This window comes from Mauremys mutica, chromosome 7 (genome assembly GCF_020497125.1).
Source record: "Mauremys mutica isolate MM-2020 ecotype Southern chromosome 7, ASM2049712v1, whole genome shotgun sequence".
Taxonomy (NCBI): Eukaryota; Metazoa; Chordata; order Testudines; family Geoemydidae; genus Mauremys; species Mauremys mutica.
Window position 1 is genome coordinate 32,028,233 of NC_059078.1, and position 20,123 is coordinate 32,048,355.

The 20,123-nt window shown below is 52.4% G+C and overlaps 1 protein-coding gene across 3 annotated transcripts in view; it reads left to right on the forward strand.

Annotated features, from left to right (window-relative positions):
• The window catches only part of CDC42BPG (CDC42 binding protein kinase gamma), a 62,529-nt gene that overhangs the window by 38,755 nt on the left and 3,651 nt on the right, over window positions 1-20,123 (forward strand). For 2 of the 3 annotated variants that reach the window (XM_045023196.1, XM_045023198.1), the window contains exons 19-35: window positions 109-197; window positions 1,255-1,307; window positions 1,910-2,014; window positions 2,411-2,479; window positions 4,084-4,189; window positions 4,508-4,641; window positions 5,082-5,221; window positions 11,825-11,906; window positions 12,334-12,550; window positions 12,960-13,022; window positions 14,695-15,282; window positions 15,749-15,846; window positions 16,299-16,383; window positions 17,478-17,598; window positions 18,509-18,626; window positions 19,104-19,218; window positions 19,689-19,856. In XM_045023196.1, coding sequence (XP_044879131.1) covers window positions 109-197; window positions 1,255-1,307; window positions 1,910-2,014; window positions 2,411-2,479; window positions 4,084-4,189; window positions 4,508-4,641; window positions 5,082-5,221; window positions 11,825-11,906; window positions 12,334-12,550; window positions 12,960-13,022; window positions 14,695-15,282; window positions 15,749-15,846; window positions 16,299-16,383; window positions 17,478-17,598; window positions 18,509-18,626; window positions 19,104-19,218; window positions 19,689-19,856 — 2,351 coding nt within the window. The remainder of the gene's footprint in view (window positions 1-108; window positions 198-1,254; window positions 1,308-1,909; window positions 2,015-2,410; window positions 2,480-4,083; window positions 4,190-4,507; window positions 4,642-5,081; window positions 5,222-11,824; window positions 11,907-12,333; window positions 12,551-12,959; window positions 13,023-14,694; window positions 15,283-15,748; window positions 15,847-16,298; window positions 16,384-17,477; window positions 17,599-18,508; window positions 18,627-19,103; window positions 19,219-19,688; window positions 19,857-20,123) is intronic. The other variant, XM_045023195.1, reaches the window with a different exon arrangement.

The window sequence follows — 20,123 nt, forward strand, 5'->3', positions numbered from 1 at the left end:
CTGTCTGGGGAGGGGCTGGTGCCTTTGCCGTTGTGCTGCCCTGGCCCCGTGGCACCTTTGGAGCAATAAAGACAAGGGTTTCCCTTGTTGTTGGGATATTTTGACAAGGAAATTGCAAGAGGCCGAGGCGCAGAACCGGGCCCTGCAGCTGGAGCTGGAGAAGCTGAAGGAGGAGCTGAAGGTCAGGTCTGTGGAAGGTAAGGCCCTGGAATTTCCAGCCTGGCTGAGTACACACGCAGGATGGCTGCTGTGTGGTTGCTGCTCTAGCCTGGGGTGCCCCAGCTGAGATCAGGGGTCTTCGGGGGGGGTCCCTCAAATGAGATCAGGGAAACCCACCATGCCAGGGGCTGCATGGACCCTCTGATTGAGATCAGGGGGGCTGTCCTTGGTGCTGGTCAGGCCCACCCTTGAACGAGGTCAGAGGCTCGCCTGTTGTGCCAGGCGCTGCACCAAGACTGGGGGACCCAGTTGTGCCAGGCGCTACACAGACCGTGACCGAGGGGCCGTGACGGGCTGGGCACAAACAGACGCATGGTAAGAGAGTCCCTGCCCCCAAGCGCTCCAGGCCTAAACAAAGGGTGGGAGGGGCAGAGAGGAGAAGAGACTCTCCTGAGGTCGCTGGCAGAGCCAGGAATAGAACTCAGGTGTCCTGCGCCCTCCTCACTAGTTCCACTCGCAGCTTGGCCATGGCTTGACCTTGGGCAAGTCACAGAGTCACTCTGGCCTCAGCTTCCCCACCTATAAAGTGGGGAGAAGCCATCTTTTGTCTGGCCAGGCTGTCAGCTCTGGGGGACTGAGGCTCTCGCTGTGTGTGCAACGACTGGTGGGGGGCATTGTGGGGGGCACTTGGCTCAACCAGGGCAGGGGAGGCCTGCGTGGGAGCCCACCCCAATGTCATTTGGGGTCTATAGACGCTATTGTAATAATTCAGTGCTGGTGGGACATACTTAGAAGTGAAAACTCCCAGTTCCCAGCCCTAACCAGCACGTCATGTTCCATTGACCAACGCAGTGGTTGTGTGAACTGGCTTCTGTGTGTGTCTGTGTGCCATTGTCCTTTGCTGGATGCAACGGGAACTTCTCCACCATGTGTCAAATCACCTGTACTGCTAGCAGCTAATGGGGGATTCTCCTTTAGTGCAAATAGGTAGGGTCTGTGCTTTTGGGAGGAAGGAGCTGGGGTCCACCCTGGGCCATAGACAGGAGGCTGCTGAGGTGTTACAGTGCTATGTGTGAATCTTTCTCTTTCTTCTAGGCACAAAACAACAGGGGCCGCTAATTCCCTTCCTATCGTTCTGGAGTGCGGAGGTGCGTCCATCAGGCTATGGCTGGAGCAGGGCAGGCTGGGAATCAGGGCCCCTGGATTATATTTTGGCTCAGGGAGTTGAGGGAGTTAAGACTCCTGGGGTCTGTCCACAGTTCTGGGCAGGGAATGGGGTTTGTTGGTTAGGTTTGGGGGGCTGGAAGTCAGGACTCCTAGGTTCTATTCCTGGCTCTGGTCTCTCAAGACACTGACACAGGGGACTTTGTACTTTAGCTGCGTGCACTGATGGTCCCACCCATCCGGGGGAATTAATAGCCCCTTGATTCATATGGTGCCATCTAGTGCCACTCCGGGGTCAACACTGCCTGCAAGGGAACAGCGCCCCCTACTGAGCCTCCACAACGTCCCACAGTGCTGCTCTGGGTTCAGCGTTGACTGCAAAGGAACAGCACCCCCTACTGAGCCGCCACCCCATTCCCTCCAGCACAGCACCCCCTAGTACCATACTGGGGCCAGCACTGGCTCAGAGGGGAGAGCGCCCCCTAGTGCCATGCTGAGGCCAGCACTGACTCCAAGGGAGAGCGTCCCTGCCTCATTGCCTTACATGCCTCAGGGTTGGGTTTGCATGGTGCTTTTTCTTTGGCAGAAGGATGCGATCAGTTTTGGGAGCCCCCCAGACACGCAGGAGAATCGGAGATCAGCTGAGGAGGCCCAGCTGCGCCCAGAAGGGAGGAGAAGCCTCCGAGCCAATGTGAGTAGTAAATGCTAACAACCTTGCTGTGTGATGCCCCAGTGAGGAGCTCAGATGCAGGATGTAGCTCTTGGCTCCCCCAGGGCTCACACTTCTACCCTAGCCCAGCCCATGGCAATCTGCCCCCAGCTCTGGGAGGGCAGTGGAGTCTAATGGGTGGGGGTGGGGGTGGGGCCTGGAAGCCAGGACTCCTGGGTTCTATCCTACCTCTGGGAGCGGGAGGGAGTGTGGTGGGTTAGAGCAGGGTGGGGTTCGGAGGCAGGATGCCTTTGTGCTATTCCCAGCTCTTCGCCAGATTTGATTTAGAAAAAGTCACTTACTTGCAGCTCCTTTTGAAATGTTTCCCTCTGGGCTCTCTGTGCTGACTCTGCCCTCTCTCTCCTTGCATCCTCACAGCTGGCTCTGAACAAACCCCCAGCACAGGTAGCTGTTGCTGCAGAAGGAAGCAGCTCAGGTGCACTCAAGGTAACCTGGGGGAGTGAGAGAGAGAGTGTGTGTGTGTGTGTGTGTGCGCGCGCTCTGTTGTGCAGGGGAGGGCGTGGAGTGTGTGTATATGGGGGTATTTTAGTTGTGTGTGTTAGAACAGGGGGTTGGGGGCTGGGAGTCAGGACTCTTGGGTTCTAACCCCAGTTCTGGGAGGGGGTGGGGTCAGGCTGGGAACCAGGACTAAGCGTTGTGTTTGTGGCATTTCAGCGTGTGTTGGTACTGTGTGTGTGTGTGGTTTTTGTTTGTTCATGGGAGAAGGTTTTATGTGTGCAAGTTCTCTCCGTGTTTCAGGTGCATGTTTGCGGTCATGATATGTGATTGTGCTGCTACATAAGATCAGAGCCTTCTTCATTTCCACACTTAGCCAGATGATTTCTCGACGTGTGGCACAGTGGCTGAGTGGTTCAGGTGCTTGGCTACAGCCCGGGAAGTGGGTTTGAGTCTTGCTCGATCTCACCCAGACAGGGCATCTCCGGTCCACCCAGCTACAACTGGGTACCTGATCCATCAGGTTAGGGGAGCTAAGTGTGTTTGGATCTGGTGCTAGCCCATGTGTACCATTGTCTAGGGAAACTCACAGGCCTTAACCACCTCAGCCTGATGGCGCAGGGTGGACTTTGTCCACGATTGAGTGTATGTGATAGTTGGGGTGTGTGTACACATATCTAGGCATCTTTGTGTCTGCACACGTGGCTAGCAGAGAAATCCTCTCTTGCCCTTTTCTAGTGGATTTACGTAAGTGCGTGTGTGGTGTGAATCTGTGTTTATATAGGCATGTGGTTGTGGTTTCTCTCTGGCATATGGCGTGAGATACATGTGAAAACAGAGCATTTGTGTAGAGAGGATTTGTTGTGTGGTGTTGGGGTGTCCATATGTTTGGTGTGGGGGAGTGTGTGATGGAGAGGATTTATACCATAGATTGTGTGTTTCCTGTATGTGGTGGTGTGGGTAAGTGTGTATATACTTGCCAGTGTCAGATAAACCCTGTCTAGTCAGCTGCCGTGGGAGGTTTTTTGCGCATATGTTACTACATTGTGTGTTGCATTCACTTTGTATGTCTACCTGTTGCATGACAGGGGGTGTTTGGGTATGTGTGCAGGTGACACAAATCCCCTGCAATTTCCCTGATACTGTATTTTTTTTCTGCGTGTGTTGAGAGTGTGGGGGTGTGTATTTAGAATGCCCGGAGTGTGCGGTACGTAGATCTATTACAGATGGGGTGTTCTCTGGATATGTATGTTGTGAGCATGATGGAGGTGTATGTGTCAGTGCGTTGTACAGTTGTATGCTGTGAACATGGGAGATGTGGCATGTGCACCTGATGTATGTGTGGTGTGTTTGTTGTATACTTGTATGCTGTGTGTGCAGATGTCTGTCTATGGGTGTATTTAGGTGCGCATGGGGCTGTGCTGTGGGTGTGGAGATGAATGTGGGTGGTTAGTATGTGTGTGTAGTGCATTGTGTGGGTCTGTGTACACACATTGGACAAATGCCCGTTTATTCCCCTGTGTCTCTGGCTTCCTGAAATCCCTCCCCCACCGCAGATCGAAACCCCTTTTTGTTGTTTCCCCCCCATTTTCCAGCCAAAATCTCACAGCTTCAAGATGCGGAGCTTCGCCGTGCCCACCAAATGCACGCGCTGCACCGCGCTCATGGTGGGGCTGCTGCGCCAGGGCTACGCCTGTGAGGGTGAGTGAGGCCGGGCTGGCTCTGCCCCGGGCGGGCCCCGTTGCAATTGCTTCCCTGAGGTGAATTCCTGAATGGGGCTAAGCACTGGCCTCTGGGCCTGGAACCCGGGTCCCTGCCAGGCTGGGCATTGAGTGCTGGGCCATGGGGCTGTACCCAGGTCTTCTGCCAGGCAGGGCACTGGGGCCTGGCACCTGGGTCTCCTGCCAGGCAGGCTTGGATGCTGGGCCCTGGGGGCGGGGGGTGCCTGAGTCTCTGGCCCCTGTCAGAATCCATCCCCTTCTCCTCACTCATGCACCACATCCTGGCTTCTCCCTGCAGCTTGTAACTACGTCTGCCATGTGTCCTGCGCTGGGGGCATGGCCATCTGCCCCACACCCCCTGAACAGCTCCGGAAAACCATGGGAGTCAACCCGGTTACTGGGACAGGCACAGCATTTGAGGGGTATCTGTCGGTAAGTCCTCCCACCCTCCGCGGGTGCCCTGTGTCAGGCTGGCTTTTGTCTGATGTGGCGTGGCAGAGATGATTCTGCGAGCACCCTTCCCCCGATCTTCTCGGCCATGGTGAATGTGGTTAAAGCAGGGGCACAGAAGTCAGGACTCCTGGGTCCTCTCTCCAGCTCTGGGAGGAGAGTGGGGTCCAGTGGGTTAGCACAAGGGGTCTGGGAGCCGAGACTCCTGGGTTCTATCCCCAGCTGTGCCACTGATGTGCTGTGTAGCTTTGGGTAACTCGCCCTCTCTGTATCCGATTCCCATATGACAGTCACCCCAACCCAGGGGAAACTGAGGCAGGGTCAAGCCCTGCTGGGTACTATTAGCACCCGGCATGGTGGACCAACAACAGACCAAATCTTCCTGTGGCGAATGGGGCTGTAACCGTCTCCCATCCCCGTAGGTGCCGAAGCCGGCGGGGGTGAAGAAGGGCTGGCAGAGGGCATTCGCCATGGTCAGCGACTTCAAGCTCTTCCTTTACGACGTGCCAGAAGGCCGGGGCTCCCAGTGCGGCGTCAACGTCATGCAGGTCGTGGATATGAGGTAGGGAGGGGCACGACTGGCCCCCGCAAAATGCAGGGAAAGGGGACCCATGAAGTGCCTTATTGGTCAGTCCCCTGAGCCCACCTAGCCTTGCATCCCTCTCTGTCATCGCAGATCAGCCCCTGGGCCCAGCCAGCCTGGTAACCCGCTTCCTGCCACCCCGGCTCAGGTCCCCGGGCCCAGCCAGCCCGGATCCCCCGCCCCCCTCCCCCATCCCTCGCCTCAGACCCCTGGGCCACCTTGCCTCCTGGCTCACATCCCTGGGGCCATCCAGCCCAGTATCCCCACTCCTGCCACCCTGGCTCAGATCCATGGGCCCATCCAGCCCAGTGTCCCTCCCGTCTTTGCCTTCCTGGATCAGACCAATGGGCCCTACTAGCCTGGTGTCCCCCCAGCCTCTGCTGCCCCAGATCAGACCAATGAGCCCGCAGGACTGAGTGCAAGGCAAGAGCGCCCCCTGCTCAACCACCCTTCCTGCAGCATAGCGTCACTGTTGCCCCAATGGGTTTACCACCCCTCCAGATATGCAAATCACTGCTGGGTGAGTCGTCGAGTTGTCTGTTTTCTTCCCAGAGCTCATGTAGGTTGTGATCCTGGTGTCTGGGAAATAAACTTCCGCTCCCTCGGGGTTTCCAATTGTATGAGCTTTATTCACTAAACCGAATAATGAAGCAAAAAGCATGACGTAAATAATCCGTATGAACGGGTTGATACCAAATCAACTGCCCTATCAGATTGACTAAACCATATGCACAAACAATAAAGCCAGAAGAGACCAATGTCTGACCTCCTGTGTCACCCAAGCCATAGGCCAGCTCTGAATTAATTCCTGTTTGAACTAGAGCAGATGTGTTAGAAACACACCCAACCTTCATTTAAACATTCCCAGTGATGGAGAATCCAGTCCAGCCGTAGATCAAGTGTCCCAAGAGCTCATTCCCCTCACTGATAAACTTGTGCACCTCATCTCTAGTCTGAATTTATCTAGCTTCAACTTCCAGCCAGTGGTTCTTGTTCCACCTTTGTCTGCTAGACCGAAGAGCCCCATGCTGTATAGCCTGTGATCAAGTCATCCCTCAACCTTCTCTTTGTTAAGCTAAACAGCTTGAGCCCCTGGAGTCTCTCACTGTAAGGCAGGTTTTCCAACCCTTTACTCCTTCTCGTGGCTCTTCTCTGACCCCTCTCCAATTTGTCCACATCCTGCTTGAATTGTGGGCCCCAGCACTCCAGCAGTGGTCGCACCAGGGCCAAATACAGAGGTAACTGAACCTCCCTATTCCGAGTCAAGATTTCTGTGTTTCAAATGAACCAACAGTTCTGGAGAGGCCCCACCTCGTGCGTGGGAGGAGCAGCAGTCTTGTTTAGCTCTCAGCCCCTAAGTGACCGGGCTTTACCAGGCCCAGTGCCACTTGACACACCTATATTCTGGTGGAATGGCTGATATTGGGAGGGTCAGATCAGTTCAGGTCGAAGCTAAAGCTGAGGCGACACTCGGATGCCAGGGAAGGCAGCGTGCCCAGATCCTGGGGGGTAGCAATCCCTCCCCCCGGCACAGGGTTACATAGAAATGTCAGGCTGGAAGGGGCCTCAAGAGATCATCAAGCCCAGCCTCCTGCGCTGAGGCAGGGCCAAGTAAACCCAGAGCATCCCTGCTGGATGTTGTCCAACCCGTTCTCAAAACCCTCCAGTGATGGGGATTCCGCCATCTCCCCAGTAACCTGTTCCAGGGCTTAACCATTCTGGAAGTTTTTCCAAATCTCTCACCTAAATCTCCCTTGCTGCAAACCAAGCCACACGCTCCTTGTCCCACCCTCAGTGGACACGGAGAACAATTGATCCACTGTCCTTCTTGTAACAATCTTTTACCTATTGAAGGTTATTATCAAGTCCCCCCTCAGCCATCTCTTCCCTAGACTGAACATGCCCAACGGGTCAGGCTTTCTAAACCTCGGATCGTTTTTGTTGCTCTTCTCTGGACTCTCTCCAGTTTGTTCACCTCTTTCATACAGTGCAGGGCCCAGCCTGGACACAGTACCCCAGCTGAGCCCTCGCCCGTGCTGAGCAGAGCAGGACACTGACCTCCTGTGTGTAACTATGGGGTGGCTGGTCCCTTTAATGGGTGTTGGCCCTGTTTAGGGCTCCTTTAAGGGGAATGAGCCCATCTCAGCCAACTCGTGAGTAATTAACTGCCTAGGTGGCTGGCTGGCAGCTAATTGACTAATGAGCACCTGGCTGTGCTAAAAGGCTAGCAGAGCTCAGTCGGAGGGGGTGCTCCTAGGGGCATGGTGCTGCTAAGGAGAGGTTAGCAGGTGGAGGACATCTGCCGGCTCACCTGAAAATGTCATTTATCTGCATTAAAAATTGGATCCGCTTGAAAATTTCCCTGTGAAATGTTTGTCCAACTGAAAATGCTGACACTTCCCAGGGCAGGGAGCATGCTGATTTCGACACAGTCTCATTGCAGGGGGCGTGGGAACTGTATGTCCATTAGCTTGGAACGTTCCATTTTGACAGTTTTGGAATGGAACATTTCAACCTTGAGTTTTGAAATGACTTTTTCTTTAAAAATCACTTTCTAAAAAATAAATCAATACGAGGAGTCAGAATCCAAGGGAAACATTTTGATTTCTTTAAACGACATTTGGTGACGATTATTTATTTTGTTGAAAATTTTATTTTGCGGAAAACTTCATAGTTTGTTGTTTTCCCCCCAGTTTTGCATTGAAAAAAATTGGAAATGGTGGGAACAGAAATTCCAGGTCCTGTCCAGCTCTATTATTAATACAGCTCCTCCCCCATGTAATAGAGGCACGTAGGATCTTTTAGACAAAGAGGTGGAGTTGTTTTAGGTGTTTGAGAAGTTAATTTGTAGGTGCTGTTCTCAGATTCTGTGGGTTCTAGCCCCCATAAGATCAGCCATACTGGGTCAGAGCAAAGGTCTATCCAGCCCAGTATCCTGACTGCTGACAGTGGCCAATGCCAGGTGCCCCAGAGGGAGTGAACCTAACAGGCAATGATCAAGTGATCTCTCTCCTGCCATCCATCTCCACCCTCTGACAAACAGAGGCTAGGGACACCATTCCTTACCCATCCTAGCTAATAGCCATTAATGGACTTAACCTCCATGAATTTATCTAGTTCTCTTTTAAACCCTGTTATAGTTCTAGCTTTCACAACCTCCTCAGGCAAAGAGTTCCACAGGTTGGCTGTGCGCTGTGTGAAGAAGAACTTCCTTTTATTTGTTTTAAACCTACTGCCTATTAATTTCATTTGGTGACCCCTAGTTCTTATATTATGGGAATAAGTAAATAACTTTTCCTTATTCACTTTCTCCACACCACTTATGATTTTATATACCTCTATCATATCCTCCCTTAGTCTCCTCTTTTCAAAGCTGAAAAGTCCTAGGCTCTTTAATCTCTCCTCATAAGGGACCCATTCCAAATCCCTAATCATTTTAGTCGCCCTTCTCTGAACCTTTTCTAATGCCAGTATATCTTTTTTGAGATGAGGAGACCACATCTGTACACAGTATTCAAGATGTGGGCGGACCATGGATTTATATAAGGACAATAAGATATTCTCTGTCTTATTCTCTATCCCTTTTTTAATGATTCCTAACATCCCGTTTGCTTTTTTGACTGCGCACTGCATAGACGTCTTCAGAGAACTATCCACGATGACTCCAAGATCTCTTTCCTGATTAGTTGTAGCTAAATTAGCCCACATCATATTGTGTGTTTAGTTGAGGTTATTTTTTCCAATGTGCATTACTTTACATTTAGCCACATTACATTTCATTTGCCTTTTTGTTGCCCAATCACTTAGTTTTGTGTGATCTTTTTGAAGTTCTTCACAGTCTGCTTTGATCTTAACTATCTTGAGCAGTTTAGTATCATCTGCAAACTTTGCCACCTCACTGTTGACCCCTTGCTCCAGATCATTTATGAATAAGTTGAATAGGATTGGTCCTAGGATTGGCCCTTGAGGAACACCACTAGTTACCCCTCTCCATTCTGAAAATTTACCATTTGTTCCTACCCTTTGTTCCTTGTCTTTTAACCAGTTCTCAGTCCATGAAAGGACCTTCCCTTTTATCCCATGACAACTTAATTTAGATAAGAGCCTTTGGTGAGGGACCTTGTCAAAGGCTTTCTGGAAATCTAAGTACACTATGTCCACTGGATCCCCCTTGTCCACATATTTGTTGACCCCTTCAAAGAACTCTAATAGATTAGTAAGATATGATTTCCCTTTACAGAAACCATGTTGACTTTTGCCAAACAATTTATGTTCTTCTATGTGTCTGACAATTTTATTCTTTACTGTTGTTTCAACTAATTTGCCCGGTACCAATGTTAGACTTACTAGTCTGTAATTGCCAGGATCACCTCTAGAGCCCTTTTAAAATATTGGCGTTACATTAGCTATCTTCCAGTAATTGGGTACAGAAGCTGATTTAAAGGACAGGTTACAAACCCCAGTTAATAGTTACACAATTTCACATTTGAGTTCTTTCAAAATTCTTGGGTGAATGCCATCTGGTCCTGGTGACTTGTTACTGTTAAGTTTATCAATTAATTCCAAAACCTCCTCTAATGACACGTCAATCTGTGACAATTCCTCAGATTTGTCACCTACAAAGGATGGCTCAGGTTTGGGAATCTCCCTAACATCCTCAGCCGTGAAGACTGAAGCAAAGAATTCATTTAGTTTCTCGGCAATTACTTTATCGTCTTTAAGTGCTCCTTTTTTATCTCGATCATCCAGGGGCCCCACTGGTTGTTTATCAGGCTTCCTGCTTCTGATGTGCTTAAAAACATTTTGTTATTACCTTCTGAGTTTTTGGCTAGCTGGTCTTCAAACTCCTTTTTGGATTTCTTATTACATTTTTACACTTAATTTGGCAGTGTTTATACTCCTTTTTGTTTACCTCACTAGGATTTGACTTCCACTTTTAAAAAGATGCCTTTTTATCTCTCACTGCTTCTTTTACATGGTTGTTAAGCCACAGCGGCTCTTTTTTACTTCTTTTACTGTGTTTTTTAATTTGGGGTGTACATTTAAGTTGGGCCTCTATTATGGTGTCTTTGAAAAGTGTCCGTGCAGCTTACAGGGATTTCACTCTAGTCACTGTACCATTTAACTAACCTCATCTTTGCATAGTTCCCCTTTCTGAAATTAAATACTACAGTGTTGGGCTGCTGTGGTGTTCTTCCCACCACAGGAACGTTACATGTTATTATATTATGGTCACTATTTCCAAGTGGTCCTGTGATAGTTACTTCTTTGACCAGATCCCGCGCTACACTCAGGACTAAATCGAGAGTTGCCTCTCTCCTTGTGGGTTCCCGTACCAGCTGCTCCAAGAAGCAGTCATTTAAAGTATCGAGAAATGTTGTCTCTGCATTTTGTCCTGAGGTGACATGTACCCAGTCAATATGGGGATAATTGATATCCCCCACTATTATTGATTTCTTTATTTTGATAGCCTCTCTAATCTCCCTTAGCTTAGTCACTATCACTATCCTGGTAAGGTGGTCGATAATAGATCCTGACTGTTATAGTCTTATTTAAAGCATGGAATTACTATCCATAGAGATTCTGTGGAACATGTGGATTCATTTAAGATTTTTACTTCATTTGATTCTACATTTTCTTTCACATAGAGTCCCCCCTCTCACCCCCCCCCCCCACACAACCTGTTCTGTCCTTCTGATATATTTTGTACCCCGGAATGATTGTGTCCCATTGATTGTCCTCATTCCACCAGGTTTCTGTGATGCCTATTATATCAATATCCTCCTTTAACACGAGGCACTCTAGTTCACCCATCTTATTATTTAGACTTTTGTGTACGAGCACTTTAAAAATTTGTCACTGTTTCTTTGTCCCCCACTCCATCCACATTCCCTATCAGTCACCTGCTCTCTCTTTTTTTGTTCTTGATGCCCCTCTGCTGCTGTTGATGGGGAATAGGAGCAGAGGAAAATACAGAGAGGCTGGGGAGGTCATGGGCAGAAGGTTTTTGTAACCAACAGAGCATGCTCCCTTCCTCGACATTCTTCCACTTGCAGCAAATAGCAGCAGAACCCAGTGGCAAAGTGTGTGCCTCATCCACACTGAGGTTAAAAGCCTACTACTGCTACCAGTTACTTTAATTTGGCGGGGAAATGCAGAAAAACCACCAATGGCTGAAAGTTAAAGCCAAATAAATTAGAAATAAGCTACATTTTTTTTCCACAGTGTGGGTGATTAATCTTTGGAACAAACTCCTAAGGGAGGTGGTGGATTCTCCACCTCTGAATGTCTTCAGATCAAGCCTGGCTGCCTTTGTGGAAGAGATCCACAAGCAACTGGGCTCCATAGAGGGGTAACTGGGTGATGTTCTCTGGCTTGTGCTGTACAGGAGGTCAGACTAGATGATTGAACGCTCCCTTCAGGCCTTAAAATCTGTGACTGTAGTGAGCAAATCTACATCCTTCTCCTTTCCCAGGCTTACAGTTGCTCTGTGGGGCACAGCAGCTGACACGGGGGTGTTGTAAGGTGCAGCTGGGGAGGCTGCACTGGTTGGTGCTGATGCCTCTCGTCTTCTCTTTAAAGGGACGAACAGTTCTTGGTGACGTCGGTTCTGGCCTCGGACGTCATCCACGCCAGCAACAAGGACGTGCCCTGCATATTCCGGGTAAGTTCTGGGAGTCGGGACACTTACAATCTTGGGTGTGCCTCAGGGCCAGAGCAGCAGAGCTCTGCAATCGTGTCACTCCAGCCTGGGTCACATGACTAAGTCCCGCAAGTTCCATCTCAGTCATCTTGTGTGTCAGATCCTTATTGCAATGGGCGAGTGCTACTCGGTTACATCACTGGTGCAGAGCTGGCATCATTGCATTTACACCAGGAGTAACTGACATCAGAATCTGGCCCTGGCCCCATTGTAGTCAGGGCTTGAATCCCAGATTGACCCAGGGGAGCTGAGATCTGAATCTGGCCCTGAACCCACTGCAGTCGGGAGGTGACCCCAGATTGACTCGTGGGGGCTGAGCTCCGAATCCAGCGCTAAACATCTGCATCTTTTAGAACAACGCTAAGCTGCCCTCCCCTGCTCCCCATAGATCACATCCTCCCAGTTGGCCACGCCCCCCACCACCAGCTCCCTGCTGCTCCTTGCTGACAGTGAGGCCGAGATGAAGCAGTGGGTGCAGGTGCTGGTGGAGCTGCACCGGATCCTGCAGGAGAACCGGCACCACGACCGCTCCGTCTATATCCTCAAGGAAGCCTATGACAATGGCCTGCCGCTAATACCACAGGCCCTCTCTGCTGCCGTCATTGGTGAGCTGGCATTGGAGGCAAGGACAGACCACCCAGGGAGGACAGTGGAGTCTGCTGGGTGAGGGGAGGGGTTGGGAGCCAGGACTCCTGGGTTCTATCCCAGCTCTGGGAGGGGAAGTGGGGTCTAGTAGGTTAGAGCAGGGGGTGACTGGGGGAAGGGGGAGTCAGGACTTATGGATTCTATGTCCTGCTGTGTCACTGACTTCTATAACTTCGGGCAAGTCCCTGCGCCTGGCTTTGCCTCAGTTTCCCACTTTGTAAATGGGGAATAATAAAATCCCCCAGCTTCCCAGGAGGTATTGCCGTCTGAGAGCAGCCAGGGCCCATAGGGAGGAGCCAGCCTGTGCAGCCGAGCCTTTTCCACATCCAGGCTGCCTCGCTCTGACACTTGTCCCTGTCCTGCTTGCAGACCGGGAGCGAATCGCACTGGGAACCGAAGAGGGGCTGTTTGTGATTCACCTGCACACCAATGGTAAGAGCTGTCAGGGGCTGAGTTCGCAGGCGTATGGGGATGGGGGTTGGAATGACACACGCTTGCAGCTGGGCTGGTCCGGGGCCCAGCACAGGGAAGAGTTGGGTGGCCTAACTTGGCACTAGTTAAGACTCTGGATCAGATTCTGATCTTGGTTACACCCTGGTGTAAATCTGGAGCTACCCCAGAGAAATCCTTGAGGCAGACTGGATTTTAGTTATACTACTTGTTATATATAAATGGCTAGTAAATCTGGTGTAGCTGCACTTAGGTCAGTGGACTTAGGAGCACATGTTGTTGTTGGTTACAAACTGGAGTAAGTCAGGAGTAAGTCTATTAAGTCATTCTGATATATAGATAATCTGTTATGAACAGGGGGGTACATCTTGGGTATGAGACAGATTCTGTTAAATCTGGTGTGAATCTGGAGTAACTTCGCTCAATGAACTGGGTTTAGGGACGATGTTCTGATTTCAGTGACCTGGGTTTAAGTCTGGAGTAGTTCATTTTGAGATAATTAAAACAGAGCTGGTCTCTGTTACACATTGGTATAAATCAGGAGTGACTCCATTAACTTCACTGGGCTCAGAACTGCATTCTGACCACAGCTACATGCTGTCTGAAGTAGCTGCAGTCAAGTTGTTGAGCCAGATTCCAGCCTTGGTCACAAACCTTGTGTAAATCTGGAATAGCTGCACTAAAGTCACTGAGGCGTATTCTGATTTCAGTTACATACTGGAGTAAATGTGGAGTAATCCGTTCCAAGTAATTAAGCCAGATGCTGGTCTGACCTTAAATGCTGGTGTAAATCAAGATTAATTCCACAGAAGACCATTATACACTGACTTTATTTTGGACCATTGGGTCACACCCTGACATTATGCATAAATCTGATAGAAGTCCACCGAGTCAAGTTCTGGGCTCTGTTACAAGCTGATGTAAATCTGGAGTCACTCATGGGGTGACTCCAGATTTACACCAGTTTGTAACTCAACAGAAGTCCACCGAGCCAGATTCTGATCTAGGTTACAAACGACTGCAGAGGAATTAATCAGGGTCTCTCTGGGTTTACACCTGTTTGTAACTCTGCCAAGCCAGAGTCTGATCTAGGGTGACCAGACGTCCTGATAAAATCGGGACTGTCCCGATTTTGAGGAGTTTGTCCTGCATCCTGACCAGAGTACGGTCAGGACACCATTTGTCCCAATATTTTGTTACTGGCCTTCAGCGGCAATTCGGCAGAGAGTCCTTCAGTCGTGGACGGTCTTCGGCGGTATTTCGGTGGCAGGTGCTTCTGTCTTTGGCGGCAAGGTTTATTACCCCCCGCCGAAATACCGCCGAAGACCGTCCGTGACTGAAGGGCTCTCCACCAAATTGCCGCCGAACTCCCGGACGAGTGAGTGTTTAAAAAAAAAAAAAAAAAAAGCCCCCCCTGCAGCAGTCCCGATATTTTCCCCTTAACATCTGGTCACCATAGTCTGATCTCAGTAACAAACCAGTGTGACTCCTGGAGCTACTCTGGATTTAATCAGGGATTGCTCCAGATTTACACCAGTGAGTAGCTGAGATAAGCATCTCCCTTCCCAGTGCAGCCTCCATAGCACTCTGGCAATGCAGCCCCCCTGTGACTGTACATCTCTGACTCTCATCCTTTGTCTGTCTTGGTTTGCAGAGGTGCTCCAGCTGGGCGACTGCCGGCGGGTCCAGCTGCTCCTTGTCTCCCCACAGGCCCAGGTGCTTTCAGTGCTGTGCGGCAAGAACCACAGCGTGCGCCTCTTCTCCTGGGTCGAGCTGGAGACGCCAGAGTCCCCGGGGACCAAGATCGCCGAGACCAAGAACTGCCAGACCATGGTGTCAGGGCTGATCTGCCGGGGAACCACCTCCGTGCTGTGCGTGGCCTCCAAGCGCCAGGTGCTGTGCTACCAGCTCACCCACTCCCGGCCCCACTCCCGGCGCATCAAGGAGATCCAGGCCCAGGGCTACGTGCAGTGCTTGGACATCATGGGTGACCGGCTCTGCGTAGGCTACCCCTCGGGCTTCTCCCTCTACCCCCTGCTGAACGAGGGGGCACCCGTCCACCTGCCCCACCCCGAGGATCCCCGTGGAGTGGCCGTGGCCCAGATGGAAGCCCTGCGGGCCGTGGAGGTCAGCCTGAATGAGCTGATCCTGTGCTTCAGTGGGCTGGGGCTCTACGTGGATGGGCAGGGCCGGAGAACGCGGCAACAGGAGCTGATGTGGCCGGCGACCCCCCTGAGCTGCTGTGAGTGGTGGGTCTGTGGGGTCAAGGGAGGTTGGGGGCAGGCAAGGGAAGATGGGGGTGGTTCCTGCTCTCCAAGATGCTGCATTCATGGAGCAGAGGAGAGCAGCAGGGGGCAGCAAATGCCCCATCACCAGAACCGGCTGCCCCAGATCACATCCGTAAGGCCATCTAGCCTGGTAGCTTCCCCCTCCACTCGCCTGCCATCCTGGATCACACCTGTGGGACCATCTAACCTAGTATCGCCACAGACCCACTGGATCACACCCATGGGCCCATCTAGCCCAGTATTGTCACACCACAACCTCTCTGCTGCCCCGAATCAGACCTATGGACTCATCTAGCCCAGTATCCCGTCTTTGACAGGCCAACAGCAGATGCCTTCTAGTGGGCACCCAAGGGAACCGACGGCTGTACTGGCTGGGATTTGCATGCAGGTTTAAAATGCCCTTGGTCTCTCAACTCCTAGGCTACAGCGCCCCCTACCTGAGTGTGTTCAGTGAGAACGCCCTGGATGTGTTTGATGTGCGGAAGGCTGAATGGATACAGACAGTCCCTCTGAAGAAGGTGAGGCTTTTAGGGGGAAACAAGCCCCGGGGCCCAGGATTTAGCCAAGTCTGGGGTGAATGTGGGATGCATAGGCTGACAAAGCTCAGCAAAACTTTTCTTGGTTCATTCTTATTTTAATGGTCCATTAAATGAGGCTGGGAGCCATGATTCCTGGGTTCCATTCGCAGCTCTGGGAGAGGAGCAGTTTCTAATGGTTAGAGCAGAGACTGCCTGGGAGAGTTCCTGGTTTATATTTCCAGTGGTGAGAGAAGAATGGGGTCTAGTGATTGGAAAAGGGTCATGCTGGGAGCCTGGGTTCTCTTTTCGGCTCTGCCACCATCTCGCTGTTTGAAGTCTGGGCACCTGCCATAACCTCCCTGCACCTCAGCGTGGGGGTTGCGATGACCTGCCACCCAGCAGCTCCTTGGGAACAGCAGCCTTCCGGGAATGACTCTTATTCTCTTACTCAGGTGCGGTCCCTGAACTCCGAGGGCTCCCTCTGCACCTACGGCAGCGAGAAGGTTCGCCTGACCTATCTCAGGAACAAGTCTGCAGGTAATCAGCCACCCCATCCTGCTCCCTGTTCCAGGCCGCCCAGTCGGAACCCTGGGGGGGCTCAGCCCCAGAGCGGCTTCCCAGCTCATTTACACTGACCTCAATGTGGACTAGAGCCATTGTAGTCAATGGAGTTACTCCAGATTGATACCAGCTACAGGCACTGGCTGCTGTCAGAGATGGGATACCAGGCTATGTGGGCTCATGGGTCGGTTCTGGTTCCGGCATGCACCTGGGCTAATAATCTTACTGCCATCTAGAACTCCATACAGCAAAGGCTAGCAACATTATGGTAGCAGTATTATGGCATCTCCTAGAAGCCCCATTAGGGTCCTATTATTGTGTGCACATTATTAAAAGTATTACGGTAGCACCTAGAGCAGTGGTCACCAAACTTTTAAAGTTGTGTCCCCCCCAATATAATCTCCCCTGCCCTCCTGGGAGCCGCAGGTGGAGGCTGAGGCTGCACCTGGGAGCGGAGCCAGGCCACGGTTGGGAGCCAAGGCCGGGTGCAGGGGCTACAGCTGGGGGTGGGGCTGTGGCTAGGCCACAGTCAGGAGCTGGGGGCAGAGTGGGGCTGGGTGGTGCTCCCTAATCACGCTGGCCCAGACCCCCGCCGTGCACCCTCCCAAATGTTCCTCTGCGCTCCTCTGTGGGGTGCACCCCATAGTTTGGGGACCACTGATCTAGAGGCACCAGAGAGAGGGCCCCATTATGTGCTCTCCATTATTAGTAACTTTATGGTAGAGTCTAGCAGTCCAAGCTGAGACTGGGGTCCCATTGCTAATATTACAGTAGTGCCTCATGGCACTGACCGAGATTAGGGGGCTCCCTTGTGCCACACAGTGAGAGACAGTCCCTGCCCGGAAGGGCTCACAGCCTGAATGGACACAGCTGGGAAGGGAAACAGAGGCGCAGAGGGCGGAAGGGGCTTGTCCCAGGTCAATGGCAGAGACGGGAATAGAACCCAGGACTCATGACTCCCACTCCAGTGCCCCAAGCCACTAGTCCAGGAGACACAGGCACCCAGTGGCTGAATTGTGTAACTGCAAGTAGACCCATCTTTGCAACCTCATTTCGCCCCTCTGCTCCAGACCAGGATGAATTCAATGTTCCCGAGACCACAGACAACACCCGGCGGCAGCTGGTGAGGACCAAGAACAAGCGGAAATTCTCCTTCCGTATATCAGCAGAGGAGTGGCAGCAGCAGAGGAGGTAAGGCCAGGGCAGGGCTGGGGGGAGGTGTGTGTGTCCTGCACTACCTTCCTGTCCTCACCCAGAAGCCTGGAGGGTGACAGAAGCTTGTCATTCCATCCTAGCTAGCATGGTGCACATGCTGTTTGTATTCATGGGAATACTGTACGGAACATGGTAGGGTCTGTAGCCCTCAATCCCAATAAGGGTCCCATTGTGGTGTGTGTGGTGTTAGTACTATTACGGTAGTACCTCCAGGCCTACAACTCATCCTGCCTGGCGCAATGCAGATGGTCCCTGCCCTGAAGAGCTCACAAGCTGAGCAGAAAAGCAGATAGTTCTCACCATGTTACGGGGAGGGGAAATGGAGCATAGGAAGGGAAAAGTGACTTGGGCAAGGTCACACAAGAAGTCTGTGGCAGAGCCAGGAACTGAAGTGAGGTCCTCTGAACCCATGGCCAGCACCCTAAGTCCAGTGGCAGAGCTAATGGGGGCGGGGAAGTGACTGCCCCACTCTCCCCCCCCCCCCCCCCGAAGCCATCAGGTGTATGTGTGGTGCCTTTCCGGCACGTTATGCAGGTGACAAATGGAGATGTACAGCGTGAATGTTCACACAGCTGAAGAGCCTGCCCCGCACTCACCCCACTGTGCCGGCTCCTGTCCAGCCAGGTTGCGCCCGGCTCATCATGCTGGGTGCTCTGATCTGGGACACTGGGTCATATCTGGCTGTCAGCATGTCCACCCTGTGTGTGTGTCTGTCTAAGCATGTTCCCCACCCCCATGTATGTCTGTCTGTCAGCGTGTCCCCATGTGTCTGTCTAAGCATGTCCCCCACCCCCATGTGTCAGCGTGCCCCCCCCGAGGGTGTTGCAGAGCCCACAGTCAGGGCACGCTCCAGCTATTTTTTTGCTCCTCTCTGTTCCCCCTGTAGGGAGATGATGCGAGACCCCAGTGTGAGGTCAAAACTCATTTCCGGCCCAATCAACTTTAACCACCTGGTGCACGTGGGGCCGGGCGATGGGCAGCACCGGCTGCAGGACCTGCCCACGGTGAGCACTGAGGGGGTAGCAACCCGGCCAGTGAGATGCTGCCCAAGGCAAGGGTGGGGCTACAACCAGCTCTGGGTTTGCAGAGAGGGCAGGATCTTCTGCCAGGGTGGTGGTTACCAAAATCTAGCCCCCATGATCGCAAGAGACCCTACAATAACAAGCCAGCCTGGGTGAGCTGGAGCAGCCCTACAATAACAAACTTGCCCTTGCAGTGAGCCTTTGGTGACCCTACAGTGACAGACTCTCTGGTGGGCCCTTGGTGACCCAATGGTAACAACCCACCCTTGGCTTGGAGGTGTCACCTCTTTGAAGGGATATAAGCAAACAGCGAGAGGGGTGGGGAGGGAGGGGTTACCTGCCGAGCACCCCCTGCCTATGCTCTCGGCCTGCTGATGTCCCCATGCTGAGCTGGGCTCCCCCCTGGCCCTGTGCTTCCCCTTTCCGGGCTTTCAGCCCTATGCTGATTGTCTCTCGCAGGCCCAGGAGGAGAAAAGACGGGAGTCACAGGCCAAGCTGCGTCGGCGCAGCTTCACCGAAACCCGCCACCCATCGTCCTCGAGCAGCGACACCGCCCTGGGGGACTCTGCATCTGGTAAAGGGACCCCACGACTGGAGGGGGAATGAATCGGGGAGGGAGCGACCCCTCAGGTCCTGTCTGGCCCAGAGTGGAATTACTCTCCCAGGGGACAGCAAGTCCTGTGAGACTAGCTGTGCTTCTCAGCTCTAACCACTGGGGATCGCTGCATCCCCATGCACCCCAAATCCCCTGAGGCCATGTTCAAAGACCCAGAATTGCAATGGGACCCTGAGCCCTTTAGAACAGGACAAGGATTCCTAATGGCTAGGGTGGGGAGGCATGGGAACCAGGACTCCTGGGTTCTATTCCCAGCTCTGGGAGGGGAGTGGGGTCTAGTGTTTAGAGCAGGGTGGGGGCTGGGAATCAGGACTCCTGGGTTCTATCCCAGGATTTAGGACCCAGGTTGGTGGTGATCCCAGATTCCCTGTGCAGTAGCTGGGAAGGTTTGCACCAGCCAGTGACTACAGCTCTCTGTCCCTTTGCAGCGAAGCGTAAGTCGGGCAGCTCCATCTCTGACGACTCCTTCACCTCCCCACAGGGCCTGTTCACAGGCACTGACATGCTGACGGAGGTAAGAGACCCCAAGCAGCCAGACCTGGCCGAGGAGGGACAGGCCTCCCTTGCCAATACCCTCAGCGTCACCCCATTGAGAGGTGAGGGGCTGCAGCACCCTAATACTTAAAGCTATTTTTGAAGAGACAGCCTGGTTTGGTAGTGAGGGTCCTGGGCTGCGAGTCAGGACTCCTGGGCTCTGTTCCTGGGTCTGCCACTGACCTGCTGTTTGGGCAAGTCCCCTCCTTTCTTGGTGCCTCAATTCCCCTCTCACCCTTTGTCACCTCAGACAGCGCGACGGGGCCCCGATCTCAGTGTGGGCCTTTAGGTGCTACTACTGTAGCATTGGTCCACTGAGGCAGGACCAA